The 24889-nt window shown below is 41.7% G+C and overlaps 1 protein-coding gene across 21 annotated transcripts in view; it reads left to right on the forward strand.

Moving 5' to 3' along the window:
* Pum1 (pumilio RNA binding family member 1) overlaps positions 1-24889 on the forward strand; it is a 118278-nt gene that overhangs the window by 46382 nt on the left and 47007 nt on the right. For 12 of the 21 annotated variants that reach the window (XM_052177527.1, XM_052177517.1, XM_052177519.1 and 9 more), the window contains 4 exons: positions 8912-9020; positions 9911-10089; positions 18523-18689; positions 20696-20966. The exons of 3 other annotated variants lie outside the window; for them this stretch is intronic. In XM_052177527.1, the coding sequence (XP_052033487.1) occupies positions 8912-9020; positions 9911-10089; positions 18523-18689; positions 20696-20966 (726 nt within the window). The remainder of the gene's footprint in view (positions 1-8911; positions 9021-9910; positions 10090-18522; positions 18690-20695; positions 20967-24889) is intronic. 6 more of the 21 variants (XM_052177530.1, XM_052177531.1, XM_052177532.1 and 3 more) reach the window with 3 other exon arrangements.

The following is a 24889-nucleotide window of genomic DNA, read 5'->3' on the forward strand; positions in this document are numbered from 1 at the left end:
AGTTAACTTGACAGACAACAGTTGGATTGTATTGTGTATTTCTTCTGCTATTTTTCTGGACTGATTGTCAAGTGTCATGAAGATCATTTCCTTTGTCACTGCCCCAGGGATTTGAAGTGGGGGCATGTAAAGAATGCTCTCAGGGAAGAGACAGAGAGGAGTCAGTGTGTTACTTGTTTCTAGGTTAATTTATCCCAAGTGAAGGAAATTTAAGGTGCTGTCTGTGTCTGGATATCTTTAAAGGACTTGTTTCATGAAAGCAATGTCTTTTACAGTCTATTTCAGGAAAAGTTGCTCCTGATGGCTATATATCAAAGTGTAGGCATTGTCAAAGAGCCAGACTACAACTTTCACTGATGGGTGTCCTAACAGGCACCAGTTTTTCATATCTCCAGCCTCCTCCAAATCACACCTCTTGGTTCCTCAGTAGTTCATAGTGGATCTTCAGGGTACCTTACTATCTTCAGGATGGATGAAACATAACCTGTTTACATCCTGTTATCATTTACCCTTTGTGCCTCAGTTGACTCTATAGAATAGGTTTTCAGTTAAAACAACTTAAAAGTGATGAATTGGCTTCTGGGGTTGCATTCTTCTTCATTATGATGGGCTTTGATTCTTAATTTGTAATTACATTACAAGAGTAGGAGAGATGGCACAGTGGTTAAGAGCACTTGCAGAGGTCCTGGGTTTAATTCCCAGTATCCATATGGTGGCTCATAACCATCCACATGTAACTCCCTTTCCAGGATTCTGACCTGAAGGCACCAATCACACATGCACAACACTCACATAAAATGAATAAATCTTTAAAAAAAAAATAACAAAAACCAAAACTTGCCAACAACAAAAACAACAACAACCAGCCAGAAATTCAAATCCCAAAACTTGCTTAGAGGGCCAGGGATGTAGCTCAGGGGTAGAGGGCTTGCCTAGAATGAACAGGTCCCCAGCTGCTGCCCTGTATCACAGCGAATAGTCTGAATAAGTAAAGAAGTGGGAAAGCTGAAAGGCATCTCAGAGCTTTCTCCTAGGGCTTCACACCTTAGGTACAATAGCCCCATCCTCTGGCCCCATTTCAAACATTTTTTTTTTTAGTGCATGCAGAGCTCTGTCTTTGGGGCCAGCCTGATCTACAGAATGAGTTCCTGGACAGTCCGGGCTATGTAGAGATGCCCTTGTCTCTTTCCCCCACCCTAACAAAACAAAATGAAACAAAACAAAAACACCAAGAACCAAAATGACCCCACAAAAGTGGGTTTCTCACTGTAGAACAAAGCCATGTTAGCCTTACAGTCCAGCTTCAGTATCCTGGGTGGTAGGATTACAAACTTAAGATTTTTCCATAGACAGAACAATCAGCATTGGATGCTTTAGATTCAGGAAGGAAAGACTATAATGACCTTATCTTGGCTAGTTGAGTGATTGGTGGGTTTCACAATAGTGGTGAAACTAGTCTTAAAAGGCATTAATCTTCCTCTTATAACCCAGGACAACACAAAGTCATCCGTTTTAGGGGCTGGAGAGATGGCTCAGGGCTTAGTGTTACCCCAGAGCTGCCTTCCGACTTCAGGGCTGGGGGAGCTCTTCTGGCCTTCTCTCACATGATAAAAATAGTAAAAACCTTTTAAAATTTTCTTTGTTTCCTCCACCAAGGGTTCATGTAATGTTGGGTATTAAGCTGAGGGATTTGCAGGCTTGGCAAGTACTGTAGGAATGGGTATCTTTCTTATTTTTAAAAAATTAATTTTATGTGTCTGTGGGTAGGCTTGTGGAGGTCAGAGAGCAAGACAGGTTCTGGGCATGATCTCAGGCCATTGGACAATGATGATTCATCTCGCTGGCCCAGCTTGGAGATTTGATTAAAAAAAAAAAAGAGAAGCAGTCTTCATTACATTTGAGGGAGGGAAGGAGGGGTGGAGGGAAGGAGGAGAGATAGGAGGGGCTATGAATGACTCCTGGATGAGCATGTGTTGAGAAAGGATTTTATTTGTAACCCAGGCTTGTGGTACCCTCCATTAATTAGTCCTGGGGTGCTAGGATTACATGCATACGCACCAGCATGCCAGGCTGAAGAACTTCTGTTGTTGAGATGAATTCACTTGGCCCTGGGATCATTCTTACTCTTCTGGTAAAAGTTAATGGGTGACTCAAGTTTTATTAATATTTTTTTAAACTTTCAAAAACTGTTTATATTTCTTTTCTGAGACACTGGCTCACATCTCTAACAGAGTGATGACAGCATCAGTAGAGGACACGGCATTGTGGATATTTCCTGAATTGTCTCATTTGCATTACAACAGATTGGGGAGGGGGCGACTAGCTAAATCAGAGGGATTTTGAAAACGGTTTTCTGGAAATGCTGTTGTTTTCAAGGACTTGTGAATTACCATAGTCACCATCATAGTTCAAATTGTAGTCTCAGAGGGGCCTTTTCCTGACTTAATGTCAGCTTCTGAGACTTACAGGATTTTTTATTATTTGAGTCTTACTAGGTGATTAAATGTTTAATAATTTCAGGTAAAACTAGGAATTTGGAAATTTGAGTAGCCAGCTAAAATGATGAAACCTAATCATGCCTGTGAGTTTGTATGCAAACCTTGTGTCTCACAAGCCAGATTTCTGCAGGGAGTGGTGTAGACGGGAGAGAGGAGAAAGGGAGAAAGGGGGAGAAAGGTGGGTAGATATTTGTGACACAAGTGTAAGCAGTTAGATAACACTTTAGAGCATGTGGTAGTAGAAAGAGTGCACAACTTTTTTTTTTTTTTTGGTGGGGGTGTGGTTGGGTTTTGAGACACAGTTTCTCTTTGTAGCCTTGGCTATCCAGGAACTTAGTAGAGCAGTAGCTCTGTCTGCATCTGTTTTGCAAGTGCTGGGATCAAAGGTGTGTGACACCACCGCCTAGCCTGGCCCACTTGCTCTTAAGGCCAGCAGAGAACCTCATGAATACTTCCCAATAATAGTATTGGAGGCCATACACTCTCATCCTCAGTTAGAGCTTCTCTAAGTGCTGCAGAACTGCAGTCATAGTTCTTGGGGAGTTTGGTTGGCTAATGATTTTTCCTACAGAGGTCTGGATGGCTCGGTGCTAGCTTTGCTGGCAACAGTACATGGGCTGCCTTGGATTGGGGAAATCCCACCCTCTGGTAGTTGATGTTCATGACAGACTGTTATAAGACTGAGATAAGGAGGCAGATGCAAAGCTACATGGCCTTCAGACTTAGACACTTAAGAGGTTTTGTGTGTTAAAGGGTCCTTAATAAGGGACATAGGATCATTGTGTGGGGTGTTTGGTTTTAAATAGTTGTTTATGGTTTTGGTTTTGAGACAGGTCTTTACTCGCTTACATTTAGCCTGGAACTTAAAATGTAGAATGAACCAGCTTGTAGTAAATTTGTGGCAGTTCTGTCACCACTTGAGATTTCAGGAGATGTAGGCATACTCCACTGAGTATAACTTCTTGTATAGTTTTTTTGTTAGACTCAGAAAACAACAAAAGGTGTTCCCAGGCAAAACATCAGTTTCCCAAGTGCCAGCTGGCCTGTAGACCAGGCTTCCGTCTTGCTCTCAGTCCTCTCACAGTGCTCACCTGGTTAAGCATTTCCTTTGTGAACCTATGGGTCACGAAGAGATTTGACAAGATGTTTCCCTTCTGTCCAAGTAGGAAAAATGCTTGATGAGATAGTATAGGGAAAGAGAACAAGGTCTGTTTTGCTCAAGATGGGGAGGCAGCACACCTCCCTCTCAGTTTGTATAGGCTTGTTTGTTTTTTTTTTTGTTTTGTTTTGTTTTGTTTCAAGACAGGGTTTTAATGGTCCATCCTGGAACTCATAGACCAAGCTAGTCTCAAACTTAGAGATCTGCCTGCTTGTCTTCCCTCTGGAGTGCTGGGAATAAAGGTGTGTGCGTTACACCACTCTAGATTGTAGGTTCTTTTTCTTTTTGGTTTTTTTTGAGACAGGGTTTCTCTGTATAGCCCTGGTTGTCCTGGAACTCATTCTGTAGACCAGGCTGGCCTCGAATCCAGAAATCCGCCTGCTTCTGCCCCCCCCCCCCCCCCCAAGTGCTGGGATTAAGAAGGCGTGAGTCACCACTGCCTGGCTTAGTTTGTAGGTCTTCAAGGTGGTCTACTATTCATTCAGAGGATTGGATTATGACATTGATCCCACCCTGACCAGAACCACAAGACTATTGTGTAAAAACCGAATTGTAGGCTATTATTTTCTGAGGAGAAATTGTGGCTCTCATTGGACAAAGTCATTGTGGCCAATGATCACTGTGCTTGGTTACAGATGAAGTCAGTTTTGAGAAGCTGCTTGCTATTAGCATTGGATTTAGAGAAGTTGCCAGGCTGATGATTTTAGAGTTTGTTCATGCTAGCTTCTTTTGCTCTCTATCATTGGTGTGGACCTGTTTGTATCATGTGCTCTTTTCCAGGTGCCATAGGGAATTTAGAATTGTCAGATATTAATCCTTTATATCTTATATCTTATATCACTTGAAGAAAAGTGAAAGCAATTTGTAAAGCTGAATGGCTTTTGGCTATAATTTCAGCACCTGGAGACAGAAGCAGGAGGTTGCCTACAGTTGTAAATTAGCTTGGGTTACTTGGTGAGTTCTCAGCAGGCCTGGCTTTACCTGCCTCACAAAGAAAAGAAAAAGTGCTGGCTGGGTGTGATGCTTCCTCTGCACCTTTGGCTTTCTGTAGATAGTCTGAATCTTCCCCCCTGGGGGGCATCTCACAAATAAATGAAGGCTGATTGCATTTCAGTTTGTAGTGATTGAAGTTAGGTCTGGCTGAAGTGAAAGTTTGTCAAGTACATGTTTTTGGCAAGATGTAGGCTTGTGGGGATGCCATACCTCATGCTGTGGGTAGAATTACCTCCAGAGGTGTGTTTGCTGAGTTCAAATAGCTCTTAAATCTTTATTTTGTTTTGTGATAAAGTTGTTACTTAGCTCTGAAAGTAGATGTCCTTACTTTTGTTGACTTTGCATATAAAACTGAAAGTGTTAGCACTGCTTGTCCCTCAGTACACTGAGCTGTAATAATAGCTACTTATTTTTAATGTGGAAGGGTTTTAAGCCAGTGTATGAGAGAACATGAAATCGACAGAGCTAATTAGCTACTTTTTCCTAAATCAGAAATCGATGTACTTTGAGCACTGGGAGTAGGATGAGAAGTGTGGGTGGTGGTGTTCTTTTTGTTCTTGTTGTTCTTGTTGTTTGGTGTTTCAGTTTTTCAAGACAGGGTTTCTCTGTATAACCCTGGCTATCCTGGAACTCAGAGATCTTCCTGCCTCTGCCTCCCAAGTGCCGAGATCAAAGGTGTGGACCACCACCAATTGAGAAGTTACTCTTAAAACAAGACACAAGAGTTGGAAACACACACTTCCACATAGTTGTGATTGGATCTGTTCCCCCACTGTGTAACAGACCCAGACAGCTCAGAAGGCCATTGTTTAAATCTTATGACTTCATAAAATCTCGCATGAGCTGCATGAATGATTCCTACCAGGGCTAATTTTATCCTCAACTTTATCTGAGAAGGATCTTCTTTCAAATTCATGTGGTTGATACCAGGATTCAGGCCTTCAGACTCTTAGAATGAGGGCCTCAGTTCCTAGTGCATTGTTGGGTAGAGATCTCTCTTGATACTTTGCAGGTGGGTCACTTTCTGGTATTGTTCAGAGCATAGCAGCTGTCTAAAGTGAGCAAGCTGGGCAGTGGTGGTGGTAGGTAGGGGGAAACAGAAATGCACTGCACTGTAGACGGTGCGACCCCACTGCACCCTACCATCAAGATCTTCTTTACAGAACATGGAGACTAGGTCATTTGGAGTTAGCCCTGCTGCTTATCTCAGTTGAGTATGGACAGTAGATTTTACAGTAAAGGGAGAAAAGTTAGGTTCTATGTGAACTCGGAGAAATTAAAGGACTTAGCTAAGCTTGCTTTTGACTTTGCCTAGATCCCTTGGGTCAGAGTGCCTTCCTGTTTGCTGAGCACTCACACAGCTCTCTCTTTGTACCTGCCTGGCCCCAGTCAGCATGCTGCACCCCGCTCTCCCACCCTCTTCTGTCTCTTGGGAACTTGCCCAGATGTAGTGTCTGCTGTTGTCATTGATAACAGCTAGCTGACCTCCACCTCACATGTATAAGGAGCTCTAGCCCTGTGGGATCACCTCTAACATCTGTTTAGTATTTGTTTTCTGTTTTTAGTAGCAGGAGAACTGAGCTAGGAACATAATTTTGATGTGTTTCTTTGAGGCTTGTTGCATGTTACTAATAGAAAGTAGACACTTCACCTTAGCTCTTTTTTTTTTTTTTTACGTTTGTTTCATTATTTGTGTGCCATAGTACGTGTGTGTGTGTGTGTGTGTGTGTGTGTGTGTGTGTGTGTGTGTGAGTGAGTGAGTGAAGGACAGCATATGGACTTGGCTCTTTTCTACTAATATGTAGGTTTCAGGGATGAACTCAAGTAGTCAAATTTGGAGGCAAGAACCTTTGGCTTCTGAGACATCTCATCAGCTCTAAAAATCTCCACTTTGGCACCATGCCTCATGCTTGCTCCACTGTTTCCCTTTTGAAGGAGTGTCTAGCCACTGCTCTCATCTGTTTGCCTGTATTTGCTGCTTTGCATGTTATGACAATCTAATAGACTGTAGTAAACAATGTCAGAATCCCACAAGCCTCCTTTCACCCGTTGAGCTCAAAGATTGCTACTTTTAGTTACCAACTTGATAAATTATACTGTTTATATGTTGAATTTGGCTATTCTTGAATTATGTGGAGAAGGACAAAGGTTGAAAAAAATGACATCACAGGACTGGATTACTTTTGCCCTTTACACCATTTCATAGAGCATAAAATTAATCAGTAAGAGTTGTGGAATCTTGTACTGATATTGTTGCTCCCTTTACAATGCAAAGAGGGTCCTAAATTGGGACTACTATTTGGTCTCACCTCTTCAAAATAAATTTGAATGAGAATGTTGTCACTTAAAAAGTAGAATGTTGGGAGAGAAAGAGCTAGTGAGTAAGGAGGATTATGGATGCTTTGGACAGGCATTTGCAAGATGAAAGGGGAGAAAAAGTGAAATCAGGAGCTCTTTTCAATTTATTTTATGTGTATTGAGATTTATGTGTATATGTGTCTGCATATGGGACTGTAGTCACAGACAGCTATGAGCTGCCATGTGGGAACAGGAGTTTGTTTTATGTGTGAGTGATTTGCTCACATGTGTGTCTGTGCAGCTTGGCACCTGAGGAAGTCAGAGGAGGACAATGGTTCTCCCAGGACTGGAGTTATAGACACTTATAAATGACCAACTGGGTCCTGGGAATCAGACCCAGGTCCTCTGGGAGATCTGCTGATTGTAACAACTGAGCCATCTTTCAAGCACTCAGGAGTTTTTTTTTTTTTTTTTTTTTATTGACCCTTGTATATTAATGATTCTCAATATATTTTCTGGAATTTGACTATGATTTTGCTTATGTCTGATGTCACTGAATACATTTCCCAAGAAGCTGTTTGATGGACATTGTGCTTACTTCTTGGTCAGGATGCTTCTGATGGGAACAGCCACTGAAAAACAGGTTTGACATCAGTAAAAAGAGGAGGCTACCAAGGACAGTTTAATAGTTCCCAGGGCATATCACAATTATCTAGTTCAGGGATTTCTGGCTCTTTGCTTAGCTTTATTTGGTCACCTGTTTCTTCCTCTCTTTTACCTCTTTCTCCCCACCCCCTCTAGTTAACAGACCCCAAAAGCATCGAGGAAGAATTGGTTAATGCTTTGATTTAACTGCCCATCTTTGGGGCAACTTAGCACTTGCATAATTCAATGTCAGGTCAAAGTCTTTTGGTTAGGGATCTGCTTGAAAAAGGTAGCAGACTGCCTGGGCTTGTGTAGGAACCTGCTGTGGAATGGTTTGGGATTTTTTTGAGGATGTGTTAACACTATGCTGAAGGCAATAGTGAAGTTGGAGAGCTGGAGTTTGTTTCCTTAGCTTGGATTTCTTTATTATGCTCAGATGTAGCTAAGTAAGTTGGAAAGTTAACTCTGTGTAGGAGGAGAGCAGATCTCTTGGGCTTTCTGGTGTTTTATTTCTGAAAGATAGCATTCCATTTCTGGTATTTATTGAATAAGTCAGTTCTTAAGTATGCTCATTTATGCTCAGAAGTAGTGATTGCAGATTATCTCAAACTTCTGGTATCCTGTCCGAGGAATAGAGGTTAAAAAACAATTAGAGGAAATGAGGGAGACATTGTATTAAATAAAGTTGAACACACCAAGAATTATGGCAATCTTTAGGAATTTTTCTCTATGACTACTGTTTCTTTGAAGTTACTTTAATGATACTATTAAGTATTATTAAACCTAACAGAGGTCAGGAGATTCAATTTTCCTTTTGAAAGTAGATGAATATCTTTTTTTCTCTTAAAATCTTAGACTAGATGAATGTGGTGCGGAAGTGTTAGTTAATAGAAGTGGTGTCCAGTGTTCTGTAGCTGGGTTTCACAGCTGGGTTTGTGCTCCTGCTGGAGTAATGTGGTGTGCTCAGTCAGTGCATGTGCAGACAGTATTAACAGTAGTAGGTACTCTTGCAGTCAGAGCCCTCTGAGCAAGCAGTCAGCTAATAGGGCAATGTTTGTACTCTCCCCTCCTCAAAAATCTTCACATAGATTAAGTGAACAATTTTAGATATTGATGGCTAGTGTCCCCTTGCTTTAGGCCTTTCTGTGTCTTTTACAAAGAGGCCTAGTGCTCTGATCACAGCTCTGTAGCCAGAGCACTCTGATTGAGACCTGCAGGGCCCTTGAGCATCTTCAGTACCTTGTCTAAAGAAGTGTTGACTGCTGTACTCTCATCCTTTATGAATTCTTTAAAAGCATCTATTATTTTTAATTTGCAGCAGCTCTTGCCAGGTAAAAAGTTTTGGGAAACAGATGAATCCAGCAAAGATGGACCAAAAGGAATATTCCTGGGTGATCAATGGCGAGACAGTGCCTGGGGAACATCAGGTAATCTAGCTCTAGCCTCTCTACTGTGATTTATGCCTGTCTTAGAGCTCCCTTCCTCAGCACTTGGCCAAGTCATGAATTTCAGATCAGTGGCAGAAGCACGCAGAGCAAATATCCTGTCCTGTAGTAGTATAATTGCCACTAAGGAGCTTAGATGATATAATATATTAAAAATAATTACACAAAATCAAGTCTTCAATATTTTCTCAAGTGCTAGTCAAAGAAGAATGGACTCACTTGAAGTGACTGTGATTGTAGCTGAGTTTTCCCTATGTGCTGCTGTCAGCTTGCCTGGAATTGGAAAATCCAAGCCTGTACTGTGAACTTCATGATTTCTTTTTTTTTCTTGATGTTTTGTGCCATATACTAGGTAGTTATCTTTAAATGTGCTTGGGGCTGAATGAAATCACCCAGCACAGACATTCTTGTGATAGACTTCTCCTGAAGAGGGATGGGGAGAGCTGGTAGAGGCAGAGACACCAACAGCAGAAAGGAGCCATAGCTTCTAGGGAGGGGAACACAGAAAACCTAACACTGAAGAAACTGTATTCAGGACAGTGCAAATTGGAGAGTCCTCAGAATGATTTGTTGTTGCCCAAAAAAAGAACAGAAGAATTTCTGCAACTTGAAAGAGGTGACCATTGACTCATCTACCTAGCTATGTGAACTGCTGTACTCCTCTGCTCTCCTGGATAGAGGAGGGCTGTGCTCGTGTCCTTAGCCTGTGTAGAGCACCAGTGCTTATTGAAAGACCCAGGAGGAAGGAGACCTTGGCTCAGCCAACCGCTTGGGTCTCCTGATTCCCAGGCAGTGGTTTATCATGAGACATCACTCATAATTTGTTTGGGCTTCTGGCTGCACTGTGTCACACTTGTGTATCTTTTTTGTAGATCATTCAGTTTCCCAGCCAATCATGGTGCAGAGAAGACCTGGTCAGAGTTTCCATGTGAACAGTGAGGTCAATTCTGTACTGTCCCCACGATCGGAGAGTGGGGGACTAGGCGTTAGCATGGTGGAGTATGTATTGAGCTCATCCCCGGGCGATTCCTGTCTAAGAAAAGGAGGATTTGTAAGTTGGCTTGAGGAACTCGTTCCTATCTCTTTCTTTCCCCTTCCCCCAAAGCAAATGTGCCTGTTGAGTTTTCTAGGTTCTCAAAGGTTATAGGGTGTTTTTGAACACTCCCATTGTAGCTAGAGCTCAATAAGCATGGCAGGAGAGATAAACTGCACTTCAGAGATGAAAAAGTAAAGTTTGGGGTTTTTATGGGCGGTCAGGGTGCACGTTAAGTTAGGTGAGGAAAGAGCTAAAATCAAAGTCTCAGTTAACAAGAAAACATTCTTCATGAAAACAAAGAGCATAAGAGAGAAGGACTTTCTTTACAAAGAAAGTAGAAGTTGGGTATCAGCATGAGGTTCTTGTCTTAGAGGAATGATTGGCCACTACCCAAGAACCGTACAGAGGACAAGGCATGTGGCTCATTCTTGTTTTTTGCAGGCTAGATGTTAATGTCATGGTGGCCTCAATGGAGCAGCTTTGTTTCCTGTGCCTATGCTGTTGGGAGCTTGCTTTTTTTGTTTTGTTTTGCCTTTGTTTTCTGGTTTGGTTTTTACTTCACTGCCACTAACTCCACGTGTGTATCCTGGCTGGACCTGGATGGCAGCCAAAGCAGTCTCCTTGCCTCCTGCCACTTCCTGCAGAATCTCAGCATTCTTTCTCAAGTTTTGTCACTGCCTTTCTGGAAGCACAGTCTCCATATTATCAGCTTTATAGATAAAGGAATGTTAGGGAATATATCTATTTGAGTCTTTCTCCTTTTGTACTCTCTGGCTGATGTTGTATGTTGCAGCTATCTGCCTGCCTTTCACGCCTAATGTGGTTTGTTCTGTACCCTTTTATAGTCCTTTTCCCGGATGTCATTGTGGAATAATAGAACCAGGTGGCAAATGCTTGTGATACTTTCTTCCTCATCTTATTTTTAGTTTCATCTACACATGCGCTTCTTTATATGTCTTCTTCTTTATATGTCGCATTTATTACCTTGGTGCCACCCTTCTGTCACTGAAAACTGTTACGCAGCTGTAGTTGGTGTTTGGTAGCCTGCGCTCTCTGTATATTAGTATTAAGCATGTTCTTGAGGGCTAGCCTTTTCAGAGCTCACCTGAATGCTTCTGGATCTTTTGACTTAGTTTAGACATAATGACTTGTAAATCAGATAGGGAACTGCTTTTGTGTTCCATCTCTTGGGTCTTTTTTGTGGAAGAACAAGATTTATGCTTTGGATATGAGGAATGGGATCAAGCCAGATGATTATTTGCTTATTTTCTCGAGAGAACAGTAGAATTCTATTTTCTTCTTCCTTCACACTTTCATTTGATTTCTTCAGAGCAAGTACTGCCTTCTAAATACTGCCTACCACTTTAAGTTATTTGCTGGAAAAAAATTAGTGTGATTCATTAATGAGTTGCTGGCATGGTGATCAGGAGCCTTTATAACAACTGTGAATTCTTTGACCAGTTTCTAGTTTGTTGACATTAGGCACAGCCACACATCTGGATTACTGTGAAAGTTGTAGAGACAGAAAAGTCATTTGACTTAAAAGTAGGTAAGACAGAAGAATGGAATTACTACTGTCATTTTTAGGACAGTTTTTATGATAAAGCCCTGCCTTTGGGTTATAAAGGAGGGTCCCACACTTAAGTTGTTTTGGGAAATGTGATTTTTAGGTCTTCGTTGTATTGGGCCTCAGGTCAGATGCTTCCCCAGGGAGCAGGACTCCTAGCAGTCAGATGGTTAATTCTCCACATCTTCTTTAAGAGGATGGCAGTGGAGAATAAAAAGTTATTCAATATTTTGATGTCTATGCCATCTATATAGGTTGATAGAGGGATACTGATGAATGTAAAGCCAGCGTGTTGGCAAGTGCCATTTTCTGTCTGATGAAAGCCTGCCAGCCAGAAAACTACTGGTTAACACTGGGGTTGTGTTCTGCTGATGTTAACCTGGGCTTGCTTTGCTGTGAATAGGATGTCACCTAGAGAAAACTGTGTTTATGGGAAATCTGAATCACTCTAGTTCTCAAAATATGTTTGCAACATTGGGAAAGGGGGCCCATTCTTTCTTTTAACAACAAAAGAAGTTCAGTGTTAAGTTTGGAGAGCAAGGACAGCAAACCATCTGTGTCTAGGGGCGTTGTCCACAGAGCATGGAGCGCCTGGCCAGGGTGGCTGGGGCTCTAGTCCAGTAAGCTGAGTGGCCAATGATTGTATTTGTGGCACAGTGATTATATAGAACTCACTGCAGTTACACAGAAGTCCTTCTTGGATATGACAGCTGACAGTCCAGATGTGGTGTCTCATGAGGAGGCAATAGTTTTATGTTCTCATTGAAATTTCCTCAACACAGCGTGGATAAAGGGATTTAGCTCTTCGCCTTCCCTTCCCTGTGCTTCCCTGAGTTCCTTTTTGTGCTATAAATGCTTCAGGAGTTTCGGTTTGAAATGATTACTTTTAGGAGGTGGGGCCTGGTATTTTATGTCAGAGAGATATTAAATGATTTCTGTGACTTTGAGGCCAGCCTGGCTATATAGTGAGTTCCAGGCAAGCCAGAGCTTTACAGAACTTGCCACAAACTAATTAGCTAACTTACTTTGAGGTTCAGCAGAAGATTCTGTTCTCACACTTCTGTGAATGCTAGCTAGCACCCAGTATGTGTATCTCCAGCTTTTAGAATACCAGATTTGGGAATAATCTGAGAAAACTTGAATTCAAGAGTCAAGTCATTCTCCCTTTTTTAGCTTTTATTTTATTTGTTCCTGGAATAAGGTATCTTCCCCATCTCCTGGATTCAGAGGTAGTTACAAAAAATCACAAATTTTGAAAGCTCATGGGTGATATTGCCCATCTAAGGGCACTCTTCTTGGTCCCCTAACCTTCAAATTATTACGAACAGTGGATCATGAATGCTACTTTCTGATTTATCCACTGCAAACATTGGATCAGTGACAACTACTCTAACTTTGCAGAGACGTTGCAGATCTCCCCGTGCTGTGTCAAGTGCTTGCTTTCTGTCCTGGAGGATACGGACTTGTAGCTCTTCATTTGGGTCACAACTGTTTGGCTTGGAAGGCGGGTAGTATTACAATTGTGTGTGTGTGTGTGTGTGTGTGTGTGTGTGTGTGTGTGTGTGTGTGTGTGGTGAAATTTGGGATATTGCATTACATAGAGAAGTCAGAGCTTTGAGTCTCAACTGGATTTTTTTTAATTGTAATAATAATTACTATTCAAGGAAGTATCATAATATTGTAACAAAGTATATTGACATTCAAACAATACTCAACAACAAAGTATTGATACTGTGCAGTGATAGCAGTACTATCATTCTGGGGCTTAGGATCCCTAGGCCACACCCTAGCCTTTCTGAACCGAAACCTGCTTTTGATGTTTTAGGGACAGGGTGTCACTGTGTAGCCCTGGCTGGCCTCAAACTTCCAGTCTTGCCTCAGCATCCTGAGTGCTAGGCAGGCAAAAGCTTCCCTCCTGTACCTACATTTGTAACAGAGGAGCCCTTTTCTGTCCCCATGATTCATGTGTGAACTGTGCTGAACTGCTAGAGTCTCCTTGGAAGAGCAGATCGTTGGGGTGCAGCACCTTTAGATTGTGGCTAGCTCCATAGCTGAAAGCACATGTGGAGTCTGCAGTGTCAACTTATTAAACAAACCCAAACTATTTTTGAGGGTTTTATAATAAAATCAAATACCACTTCTTGCCTGTAAGATAGGTTTCTTTTTCCCTCTTAAATATCACTGCTTTCCCTCTTAAAGCCCACTGCTTTCACCTTTCTGCGCAGCAGGATTGGGTGATTGGGACCATGCCTGTGTAGGTGACGCTCCACAGCGTGCTTCCCTCAGCTCTTGCTCCTGCCAAAATGAGTGCCAGTTGAGCTGGGCTTTGGCCCACGTGTACTGCTGTTGTGTCTTTGCAGAGCATGGTAGTGCCCCAGAGTCAGGGGAGTGTGTGGTGCCTGCATCTTTCTATACTGATCTTATAAAAGCAAGTTTTCTTTTTTCTTTTTGATGAATTGTAATTTTAAGGATTGCCTCATTTAATCATTGGAACAACCTGTAATTAATTTATAGATGGAAAAAAAGGTTTGGAGGCAAAGTTGGGGGTCTTGCATTCAAGCTTTGTTTCCATTTCAGTTTTGCCCGCGATGGCTTTTGCTCTGCTATGTTGGCTTTTGAGGTGGGTTCATATCAAGTTGTCCCACAAGGCTAACAGCTGCAGATTTTTTCTCATTTTCTATTCCTGGCTGAGAAATGAACTGTTATACTTTGAAAAAATTTAATTAAAAAATTTCAGGGGTATGTTGTATGAAACAATTATACAGGAGAGAGACTTAGCGTGGTCAGCATCATCCTGTTTGATTTTACACAAACACACACAACTGCCTGTTGGATGCAGGTGGATCAGGAGGGCCCATCTGATCTCACTGAATGGATCTTTGCCATGTGAAGTACTTTTGGTTCTGACTTCTTTGGGAATGAGAAGTGTTTGGAGTTACCCTGCTCCATGGTTGTCCTGAGGAACCCGACCCACACCAGTGAAGAGGCCAGCTCTGCTCTCTGGTTCTTACATGTCTGTTTGGCTCCTGGCTCTTTAGCTGCTAGCAGTGGTGATGTTTTATTGCTGCTGTGAAGAATGTGGTGGGGCCTGGATGCTCAAGTGCTTTCTAGGCTTCTAGAGGCTCTTTTGTTTGTTTGTTTGCTTGCATTACTGTTTAAGGTTAAACCTTTAAAGTCAGAGATTGTGCTCATGAGACAGATGACTGCTCTAGAAGACCGCACCAATTATGTACTTGTGTTTGGTAGTATTTCAAACCCTGCTGTGTGCATCTGTTCTGCTGTATTTTTATGTGTGTACAATAAGAGTCTTAAGTTTCACAGTGTAGCATTTCATTGCTGTTTATAACTATTTATTAAACAAAATTATCCCTGCTTTATAAGAGAAAGCTAAGACTTAGAGAATAAATGATCAAAATCCTATGGCCAGTGCTACACATAGAACAGAGTAGATTCAGAGCACCTGTATTAATACTTTCTGAAAGACCTCATAACTATTAACAATCACCTTATATATTATTAAAAACCACAAAAGTGCCAAAAATTAACACTTTTTATACTTTTCTATTTTTCCCCCTTAATTTATTTTATGCATATGGGTGATTTGCCTGCATGTTTATTTGTATAACACATGCATGCCATGTCCCTGGAGTCCATCAGAGGATGTCAACTTCTCCAGGAACTTTTCAATCTGCCGTATAGGAGCTGGGATTGAACCCTCATCCTCTGTAAGAGCAGCCAGTGCTCTTCACTGCTGAGCCATTTTTCCATTCCACTTTTCTATTTTAGGTTCTTTACAAGATATTTTCTTCCTTTCCCTCCTTTTACAAAAAGAAAAGACAAGGTCTAATATAGGCCTGGAACTCCCTATGTAGCCACGAGCCTTGAATTTGTGGTAATGCTCCTGTTTTATTACCTGAGTTTCACACACACACACACACACACACACACACACAGAGAGAGAGAGAGAGAGAGAGAGAGAGAGAGAGAGAGAGAGATTGATTGATTGATTCACTGTATAGCTCTGGCTGTCTTGGAATTCACTCTGTAGACCAGGCTGTTTGTAGAGATCCTCTGTCTCTGCTCCCATGCGCTGGAATTAAAGGAACCCACCACCACCACCATGCTCAGAGACCTTTTTGCTGTTCTTTGAGGCAGGGCCCTTCACTGTAGCCCTGGCTGGCTGGTTGGTACCTTGCTGTTTCTTTTCCTGAGTGCTGGGACTATAGTAAAAACCCTTTTTATGATCTTGACCCAAGGCTGTGTTTCCATAGCAGCTGATTTCTCAGTCTGATCTTGCCATAATGCACATGGCAGACTGGATTGCCTGATATTTTGTTGCTTATCTTTTGTTTATTTTGAAACTTGGTTTCTCAGTGTAGTCCTGGCTGTCTTGGGACTTGCTCTGAAGACCAGGCTGGCCTCAAACTCAGAGGGAAATATATATATTCATGTATACACACCTAAATGCTGAGGTTCAAATGTTTTCCATAAACTTCTTCAAGATGAGATGCACCAACAAAATCAATAGGCAGAAAGAGTTGCCAATGCTCTGCCAAAAGTTTGATATTTTGATAGGGGGAAAACGTCAGGTATTAAGCTGTAGGAATGTAACCTAACATACAGGGCTAGTGAAATCCTCCCATCTCAGGGAATGTTTTGGAAACCTAGCCCTTGGCTGTGGAATTGATAGTGCAGACCAGTGAGCATACGGATAGCTGAACAGATTCATGGGAAGTCTTGTGAAAGTCAACAGGGAGAATGCTGACCAGGAACCCTCCAGTACAGTGTGTGCTGAAGGACCTTTGTGCTGCTCCTTTTTCCTGTTCTGTGCAGTTTATAGGCACTTTTTTTTTTTTTAACTCTTTGGGAGATTTTGGAGTTGGACAGATTTTCTTGAGACATGGCCTTGATGATTGACTTGATGGACTTGTAGAGATTGTTCATTGTGATTCTTCTTGGCTATTGACATTAATGGTTTCCTTTTGCCACTGCTATCATATTCTCACCATCTAGACTGGGGTAAGATGATAAAGAAAAGATTAAGTTTCTTATTTTGGCAGTTTAGTTTCCCAGGAGGTTTTGACCTTCACCATTAAAACAGCTCTTGGTCATAATTATTGAGCTCCTGCTAGACAGTGTATTTATCTTTATAGCTGCAGCTATAAAAATGAAAACTCTACTTCTATCCTTCTCTCTGCATTGTAGAGGTTGCTGCTGTTTGTGGTTTTGTGTAAGCTCTTGGCCTTCAGAGCCTTGCCTTCCCATGTCTGCTGGGTGTCAGAGCTCTCCTTCAGTGCCTCTCTGTTCCTAAGCTCATGTTGTAGAAAAGCAGTCTCCAAGGCATATTCTGTGCAGGCGGCCACTGTTGGGCTTCATTGTCTTGATATCACTTGAAGCCCGGCTGTGCATACAGTTCACACGCAGCCCTATTTTCTTAGTATCCACAAAGGCTTTCTTTTATTGTGTGTATTTAAACAGGGAATGTGGCTCTGAAATAGTATTCTACAGGTCTAAGACTGTCGGGGCTCCCATATTGTAGATTCTGATTGTGATCCCTTAGCACGTTGGAGAGCTTATATTTTCTCTGTGCAGCCTGACCATTTATTTCTCAGTGGATCTGCTCACAAAACTAACAACCTGCTACTCTGTGTTCCACTAAGTCCTACTGGAGTTTAGCTGGTGATTGGAAATTTTTTGTAGAAGTGGTTATCTTCTGTCCACTGGGCTTGCCTTGTACTGGGAACGTTAGTTTGAGCCATGTGTACTAGTTTCCACAATTAAAGCCTGAGTCAGTGGTGGGAACCACAAGATTGCTTCTCTCAGTTTATAACAGCTAAAGTCACTTAGTGCCCTGCAGTGCCAGCATCTGCAAAGCTCTCTGTCATATTGAGTCCAGAGATAGTTGCTTTCTTTTTGGAAATCAAGGCATTAAAAATGAATATCCAGGGCTTATGCTGGGTGCTACTAAGAGGAGACACATTCATATTCCTTAAAAGGCAGGACCTGGATATATCTGGGAATAGATTTGTGTTTGAAAGATTGAAACATTTCAGAAATAAATTCTCTTATATAAAATGCCCCCAATTATATCATTAAAATTAATTTATAGCAAAATATGCAGGTAATGAAAGATAAAGAGCTTTTAGAGTATGCTTTCTAAAAGGAAGATTTAATTTGTTTTGAAGCATCTTGTAAAAATGTTAGTGTTGGCTAGGTGTGTGGTACACACTTGTAATCTCAGCATTTAAGAGGCTGAGGCAAGAGGGTTGCCAAAAATACAGGCCAACCTGAGCACTATATGTAATGTGTTTTAAGCTAGCAAGGGAGAGCAAAAAGCCAAAACAAATCAAAAACAACAAAATACAAAAATGTCAAGGACTTGGTGCAATAGGGTGAAAGTTTGGCAAGGCATATATCCCCAGGTCAAGTGGAGACAAGTTAGATTCAGATGAGTTTTAACCCACATTAAGTAAGGGAGGGGTTTATATAGAATTGTGGGAAATCATGGATTTCTTTCTTTTCTTTTCTTTTTTTCTTTTTTTAAAACAGGCTTAATGCTTTTCCTCTTAGGAATATGCTAGATAGATTTGAGAGCAGAGAAGTAGGTTTCAATTGGGGAGAAGGGGATGGGGCAGAACGGGAGCACATGGTATGATAAAATGTCTTCAGTTCTGTAACATACCTGTCTGTCTGTCTTCCCCCATTTGGCAAAAAATCTCTGCAGTGTTCCTGCCTCTGTGTTGTTTGTAAACTAGACTGTAATGTCAGGCACGGACACTGTCCGGGTCCAGTTAGCGTTTAGTGTAGTCTGCTGTCCACAGTGGGTATCTATCCACAATTAGTGATGATGATTAGTGAAGCTGAAGCTATTTTTTAAACAGGGCCCAAGGGATGCAGACAGTGATGAAAACGACAAAGGTGAAAAGAAGAACAAGGGTACGTTTGATGGAGATAAGCTAGGAGATTTGAAGGAGGAGGGAGATGTGATGGACAAGACCAATGGTTTGCCAGTGCAGAATGGGATTGATGCAGACGTCAAAGATTTTAGGTTTGTATATTTTACACTTCTGATTTTTTAAATGTGGGCTGTGGGTTTTTGTTTTTATTTTAGTTCCTCCCATCCTGTTTCAGTTTTAAAAATCTAGTATAGACGATGCCATTGAAGTGTAAACTAACTGGTAAGGTGGGATTTTCCAAGAGCTGTCCGTGGTTTATACTTTGCCCAATAGTAAAATTTGCATTTGTATGGAGCTGGGCTTGCAGAGTGGTTCCACAGAGGACATTTTAATAACTCTAGAAGGCATAGGCACTTTGGGACTCCCTGAGTTGGCCCCACACCACTGTTCACCAGAGCCGTGGACATTGAGGAATTTGTGTGTGTGTGTGTCTCTCACATTGGAGGGAGAAACAGCTGCCATATTTTATGCCTTCTCCCATCTCCTATCCGCTCAGCAGCTCCATTCTATGTAGGTAGGCCAGTCACCAGTTACTTCAGTTGGAAGAAGTCAGGTGCAAAGTAAGAGGGGCTCGCTATGTAACCCAGGCTGGCTATGAACTTGGCAATCCTCCTGCCCCGGCCTCTGAGTGCTGGAATTTGAATTGTATACTGCTACACCCAGCACATGGCTTGTTCGTAATCATGCACTTTGCATGGATGACTCTTATCTCGTCTCTGGTCATGACTGAGCTGCAGATCTCCCTGTGATAGAGCATCCTTAGTATTAAATATTTGTCTTCTATAGTTGATAACCATTCTTCTTTATTGCTTTAGTTATGGTGTATAATTTCAAAAAGCCTTAAAAAAATCTTTGTTCAGTGTTATACATACACATGCAAATAATTTAATGCCATTCTAAAGCTAATGGGTATTTATTTGCAGACAGACAAAAACATGCATTTTATACCCTCATACCCACTAGTATAAAAAATGTTTTGTATCATTTGCAGAGGAATTGTATATTGAATTTTATAGAATTAGTCTTTGAAATTTGAGGCAATGGGCAATAAGTACTTACCTGTGTTATTTGGATGTGTTCAGACAGCCTCACCTCCATGAGTCACAAGCATCTTGACCAATGCTTTGAGGTATCTGGCTGGGGCAGGCGGGGGGTGGAGGTCGTAGTGTATGTGATGGAACATGATAGTTCCTTTAACTTGTACCAACTGAATTGTTTAAGAGATGGAGGGATTGAATGTAGCCATAGGCTACTCTCCCTTGCCTGTAACGGGTTGTGTGGTGTATCTCACATCTCAGAACAGTGTACTCAAACTTTTTGGCCCAGGCTTCACTCTGCTCTTTGGAGTGTTGTGACATGGAGGATGGAATATTAATATATTAGCTTAGCTTTAGCATTGTTTTGGAGTAGGAGCTTGTGGTCAGTAATGGCGCTTTACATCTTTTTGATGTTTTTGAACTGATTTCCTTCTTCCATTTCCTTGGAAGGTGTTCACCACTGGAGAAAATATAAATAATACATGAAAACCTTTTTATTAGAATCATTACAGGAATTAGAATTACGCCTAGGAACCAACTTTAGGTGTTTTGCTTTATTTTGAAACAAAGTCTTGTATGGACTCCAGCCTGCCTTTGAAATTTACTCTGAGTGCTGGGATGTTAGGTGTGTGCCATTATGCCTGGCCCAGAAAGTCAACCATTCCAGTTGGCTCTGTGTTTAAAGAGGATCCGCTACCCTGGTGGAGTAGATTTACCCATGTTTGTGGGGGATCATTATTGTTTTTGGTTTTTGTTTTCATGGCTGTTGCAGGCAATATTGTTTTCAGTTTATTCTGTTTCTTCACTCTAGATTCCATAGTAAAGGTATTGTATGTTACTAGCAGATGACGATACACATGCAAACAATGGAAGAGTCATTCTAGAGGCCACAGCCCTGTACGCTTCCTTATCAAAGGTCTCTGGGTTTTGTCTTTTTTTTTTTTAATAGAACTAGCTTTCAGGATTGCTAAAGAACTGTGTCAAGGACATAAACTGGGGGTTGCTGTAGTATCCCTCCTCGATCAAAATAAGGTTTAATGCCCTTTACTTTCTCTGTTTAGCCGTACCCCTGGTAATTGCCAGAGCTCTGCTAATGAAGTGGATCTTCTGGGTCCAAACCAGAATGGTTCTGAGGGCTTAGCCCAGCTGACCAGCACCAGTGGTGCCAAGCCTGTGGAGGATTTCTCCAACATGGAGTCCCAGAGTGTCCCCTTGGACCCCATGGAACATGTGGGCATGGAGCCTCTGCAGTTTGATTACTCAGGCACGCAGGTACCTGTGGACTCAGCAGCAGCAACTGTGGGACTTTTTGACTACAATTCTCAACAACAGGTACAGTGTGTGTCTTTGTCACATTATGGGCGGGTGGGGTGGGCAAGGCTCTTATCAGCTTAGAAAGTCTTCAGCTGCTTGCTTTTGGTCCAGCAATGGAATACATTTTAAAAGCTCACCTTCTCAGGAAGCTGGTTCTTGGGCTGCAGTTGCTGGAAAAGAGTTTTCTGTACACACCCCGCTTGCTCGGCTCTTTTCTCCCCTCCCCTGGGGAGTGGATGAGCATCCTCTCAGATGCTGAGTTACATTTGGAAGATTTGTATTGTATGCTTTTGTTGGTTTCTTTCGTGTTAAAAAATAATGAGGGGCTAGAGAGATGGCTCAGTGGGTAAGAGCGCTTGCTTTGAAAGCAAGAAACTCCAACTCCAAATCTCTAGTATCCTTGTAAAAGCTAGAGTAGCTATGCATGCCTGCAACCCTAGGATTGGAGGTCAGAGATAAATGGGCATGCTCTGGATCTTGATAGCCAGCCTGATAGATAGCCTGGCAGATCGGTGGGCTTCAGATTCCGTGTCAGACCCTGTAACCAAAAGTACGATAGAGGAAGGCGCTTATATACATGTGTATACAGCACCACATGCATCCATTCCCCAGGTGTGGATACCTTCTGCACCCTCCAATATATAAATGAGATAGTGATTTCTTTTGTTTATAACCTCAGTATAATACCAACCCATTTCCTATCCATCATGTCTTTTGTTTAAATTAGTTACTCTAGATATAGGCTAGAACACATATAACAGACATTCTAATTATTGTAAAATAATAAGAATGATAAACTGAGCACCCAAAATACTAGAAGGTCTGCAATGATTTGTTTGGTGCCTGGGGAGGGGGGTGGCCATGAGAGCCGAAGAGTGTGCACTTCACCTGCACATTCACCTGCAGAGGTCAGAGGACAATGCTGGATGCTTTCCTCTATTGCTCTTTGCCCAATTCCCTTGAAATAGGGCTTCTTACCAATCTGAAATAAAGCACTTCATCTAGGCTGGCTATTTTCCTAGGCTAGCCAGCCGGGAAGCTCCAGTTATTCTTCACCACCCCACATCCCATTGCTATTCATTGTTTTCTGTGCCCTTACACACTGAGCCATGCCCCCAGGCTTTACTCTCTGTTTTACAAGCTTCTAGAAGACTGTTCATGTGTCTATTGTTTTAGTTTTTTTGAGACTGTGTTCTTATGAACCCAAGTCTGCTCTGGAATCTACTATGTAGCCCAGGATGGCTTTCTTGTCTCCATGTCTGTGCTTTGCGAACATGCACGTGTGCCATGTGCATGCAGTGCTCAAGGAGGAAGACGAGTCTTGAATTCTCTCGAGATGTTTATGAGCTGCAGTGGGGTCTGGGAAATGAACCTGGGAGCAGTCAGCGCTCTTAACCACGTAGCCAGTTCTCCATGTCATTGCTTTTAGCCTCTTTGGTTGCTGAGATCACAGGTGTGAGCCCCTAAAACAATGGCAGCCAGTTTCGAAGGCACAGGTAGGCCTAATTCATTAGAAAGGAAATGAGAATCAGAGGGACTACTTTGTACTTCACAACCCTCAAGAGGTCTGGTAGATTATACCTTTCTGTTATTCCTTTGGTCTGGTACAAATATAAATTCAAAGCATCAGAGATGGCAATATTTTGAAATTACTCACTGTCTTTGGAGATTAAGTTGTAATGTGCTGTGCCTTTACTTGCTGCCATTTAACTGATCCCAAGTGAAGTTTGATTGGAAGATAAATAGATATCCATAGAAGTTTATAAAAGAAATCTCCTTAAAATATGCTCTGAGTACCTTTTTGTTGCTTTCTTCAGTACTGGGAGCAGAGCCTGTGCTGCCTCACAGGTGCACCCAGCCAGCCATACCCCCAGTCTGTATGTGATTAATAGGAAGCTTTTCCTCCCATAGAATGAAAAGTATAATTGAACATTATTCTCTGAAGCTCCCAATAGCTGTATACTCTACAAAAATTGTCTCTCTTGCTTTTCTCTTTTCTGGTCTTTACTGGGTCAGTTTTTTTGTTTTCTATTTTAATTTAACCCTTTCCGTTTAAGAAGAGTTTATCTGGGACTGGAGAGATGGCTCAGCAGTTAAGAACACTGACTGCTCTTCCAAAGGTCCTGAGTTCAATTCCCAGCAACCACATGGTGGCTCACAACCATCTGTAATGGGATCCGATGCCCTCTTTTGGTGTGTCTGAAGACAGCTACAGTGTTCTCATATACATATAAATAAATAAATCTTAAAAAGTTTATCTCCCGTAGGTTGTTTATTATTTTTATTCTCTTTTTACCTGATTGTCTTTTACTTCATGGTAAAGAAATTGTGGTCTTTTTGGATTATTAGTCTATGGTTTCATATTACCGGAGTTTTGGAGTAAGCTAATTATTAGGACTTTCTTCTGTATCAGAGATACTAGTTGTATAGTGTCATAGATGGCTTTTAGACTGGCTGATTTAAAAAGATTTGCATTTTGGAACCTGTTGAGTTACAGCTTTTCATAGATGTCTTAGTTTTTGTAGTTTAAGGGCGTGTATAGACTATGAATTGGGCATTAATTTTCTTATCCCATGTTTTTTAGTTAGGATTACTATTGATGTGATGAACACTTTGATCACAAGTACATTGGGGAGAAAAGTTATTTGGCTTATACTTGAGGAAGCCAGGGCAGGAAGCTGAGGCAGGAGCTCATGCAGACAGAGGCCATGGAGGAGTGCTATTTATTGACTTGTTCCTTCTGGCTTCCTAAGCCTGCTTTCTTATAGAAACCAGGATGACCAGACAAGGGATGGCCCCACCATCAATCACTACTTAACACTTTACACGCTCTACAGGCTTGCCTGCAACCTGACCTTACAGGAACATTTTCTAAATTGAGGTTCCCTCCTCTCAGTTGACTATAGCTTAAGTCAAAGTTGATACAAATCTAGCCAGTGCATTTCATATACCTTAAATATTATTTTTTCTCCATTCATGCCAATGACATGTTCAACTCCTGAACTGTATTGCCAGTCTCAAATTAACTTCTTCTGAGTAAATATGTAGTTTTTAAAACTCTTGTCTTGGATATCCAGATAACATCTAGCATCATTGTCCCAAGATGCCTAAGTGTCGCTCCATACCCAGTCTCCCAGAGGTGACTGCAGAGAAGCTGGTAACGTTAGGTTAAGGAGGAAGGATCACATGTCAGTGGTGTGCCATCTTACTTTTGCATTTTATATTAGTTTCTTTCCCTTGCTGTGATAAACCATCATGACCAAAGCAACTGAGAGAAGACAGGCTTTATTTGGGCTTCCAGTACTAGATAGTGTGTCATTGCAGGGAGACATGGCTGCAAATGGCAGCATGGCTGTAGGAGCAGTAAGCAGGAAGCTAACAGCTTATACAGCTCTTTGACTGCAAACACAAAATAGAGTGAGCCAGAAGTGGCTTGGACCTCTAATCTCTAAATACCACTTCTCGGTGATGTATTTCTTCCAGCAAAGTCATACCATCAATCAGATCCCAAGTGCTCATATGTTTGAGACTGTGGGGCATCTCATTCAAACTTCCATATTTCTCACCACATTTAACTCTATTCCCGTTCTCTCGCTCTCAGGGCCGGCTGCACCACTCTCCTTTCCTTATGTGCAACCAGAAAGTCCACATTTCTTGACTCCATTGTATAAAGTGGCTCAGTGAACTAAGAGCCCAAGTGTCTTTTCTTTGCCTTTGTGATATTGCCTTTGGCTATTTGTGAGCTGCCTGAGAGCAAGAGCTATCCTCTGCTTTTCTTTAGCCAAATGAGCCGTTAGGGGGCCTTTCCTCTGTTTCTGTTATAAGGTTTCCCAAATTACAATTCAAAACTGTGTAATACCGGGAAATTTTTTGGATGTTGTTGGAGGGTTTGTTATCACCTCCAATAATACAGTATTACAGTGTAATGGCCAGGGTAGTTA

This window comes from Apodemus sylvaticus, chromosome 3, assembly GCF_947179515.1.
Source record: "Apodemus sylvaticus chromosome 3, mApoSyl1.1, whole genome shotgun sequence".
In the NCBI taxonomy this organism is placed as follows: domain Eukaryota; kingdom Metazoa; phylum Chordata; class Mammalia; order Rodentia; family Muridae; genus Apodemus; species Apodemus sylvaticus.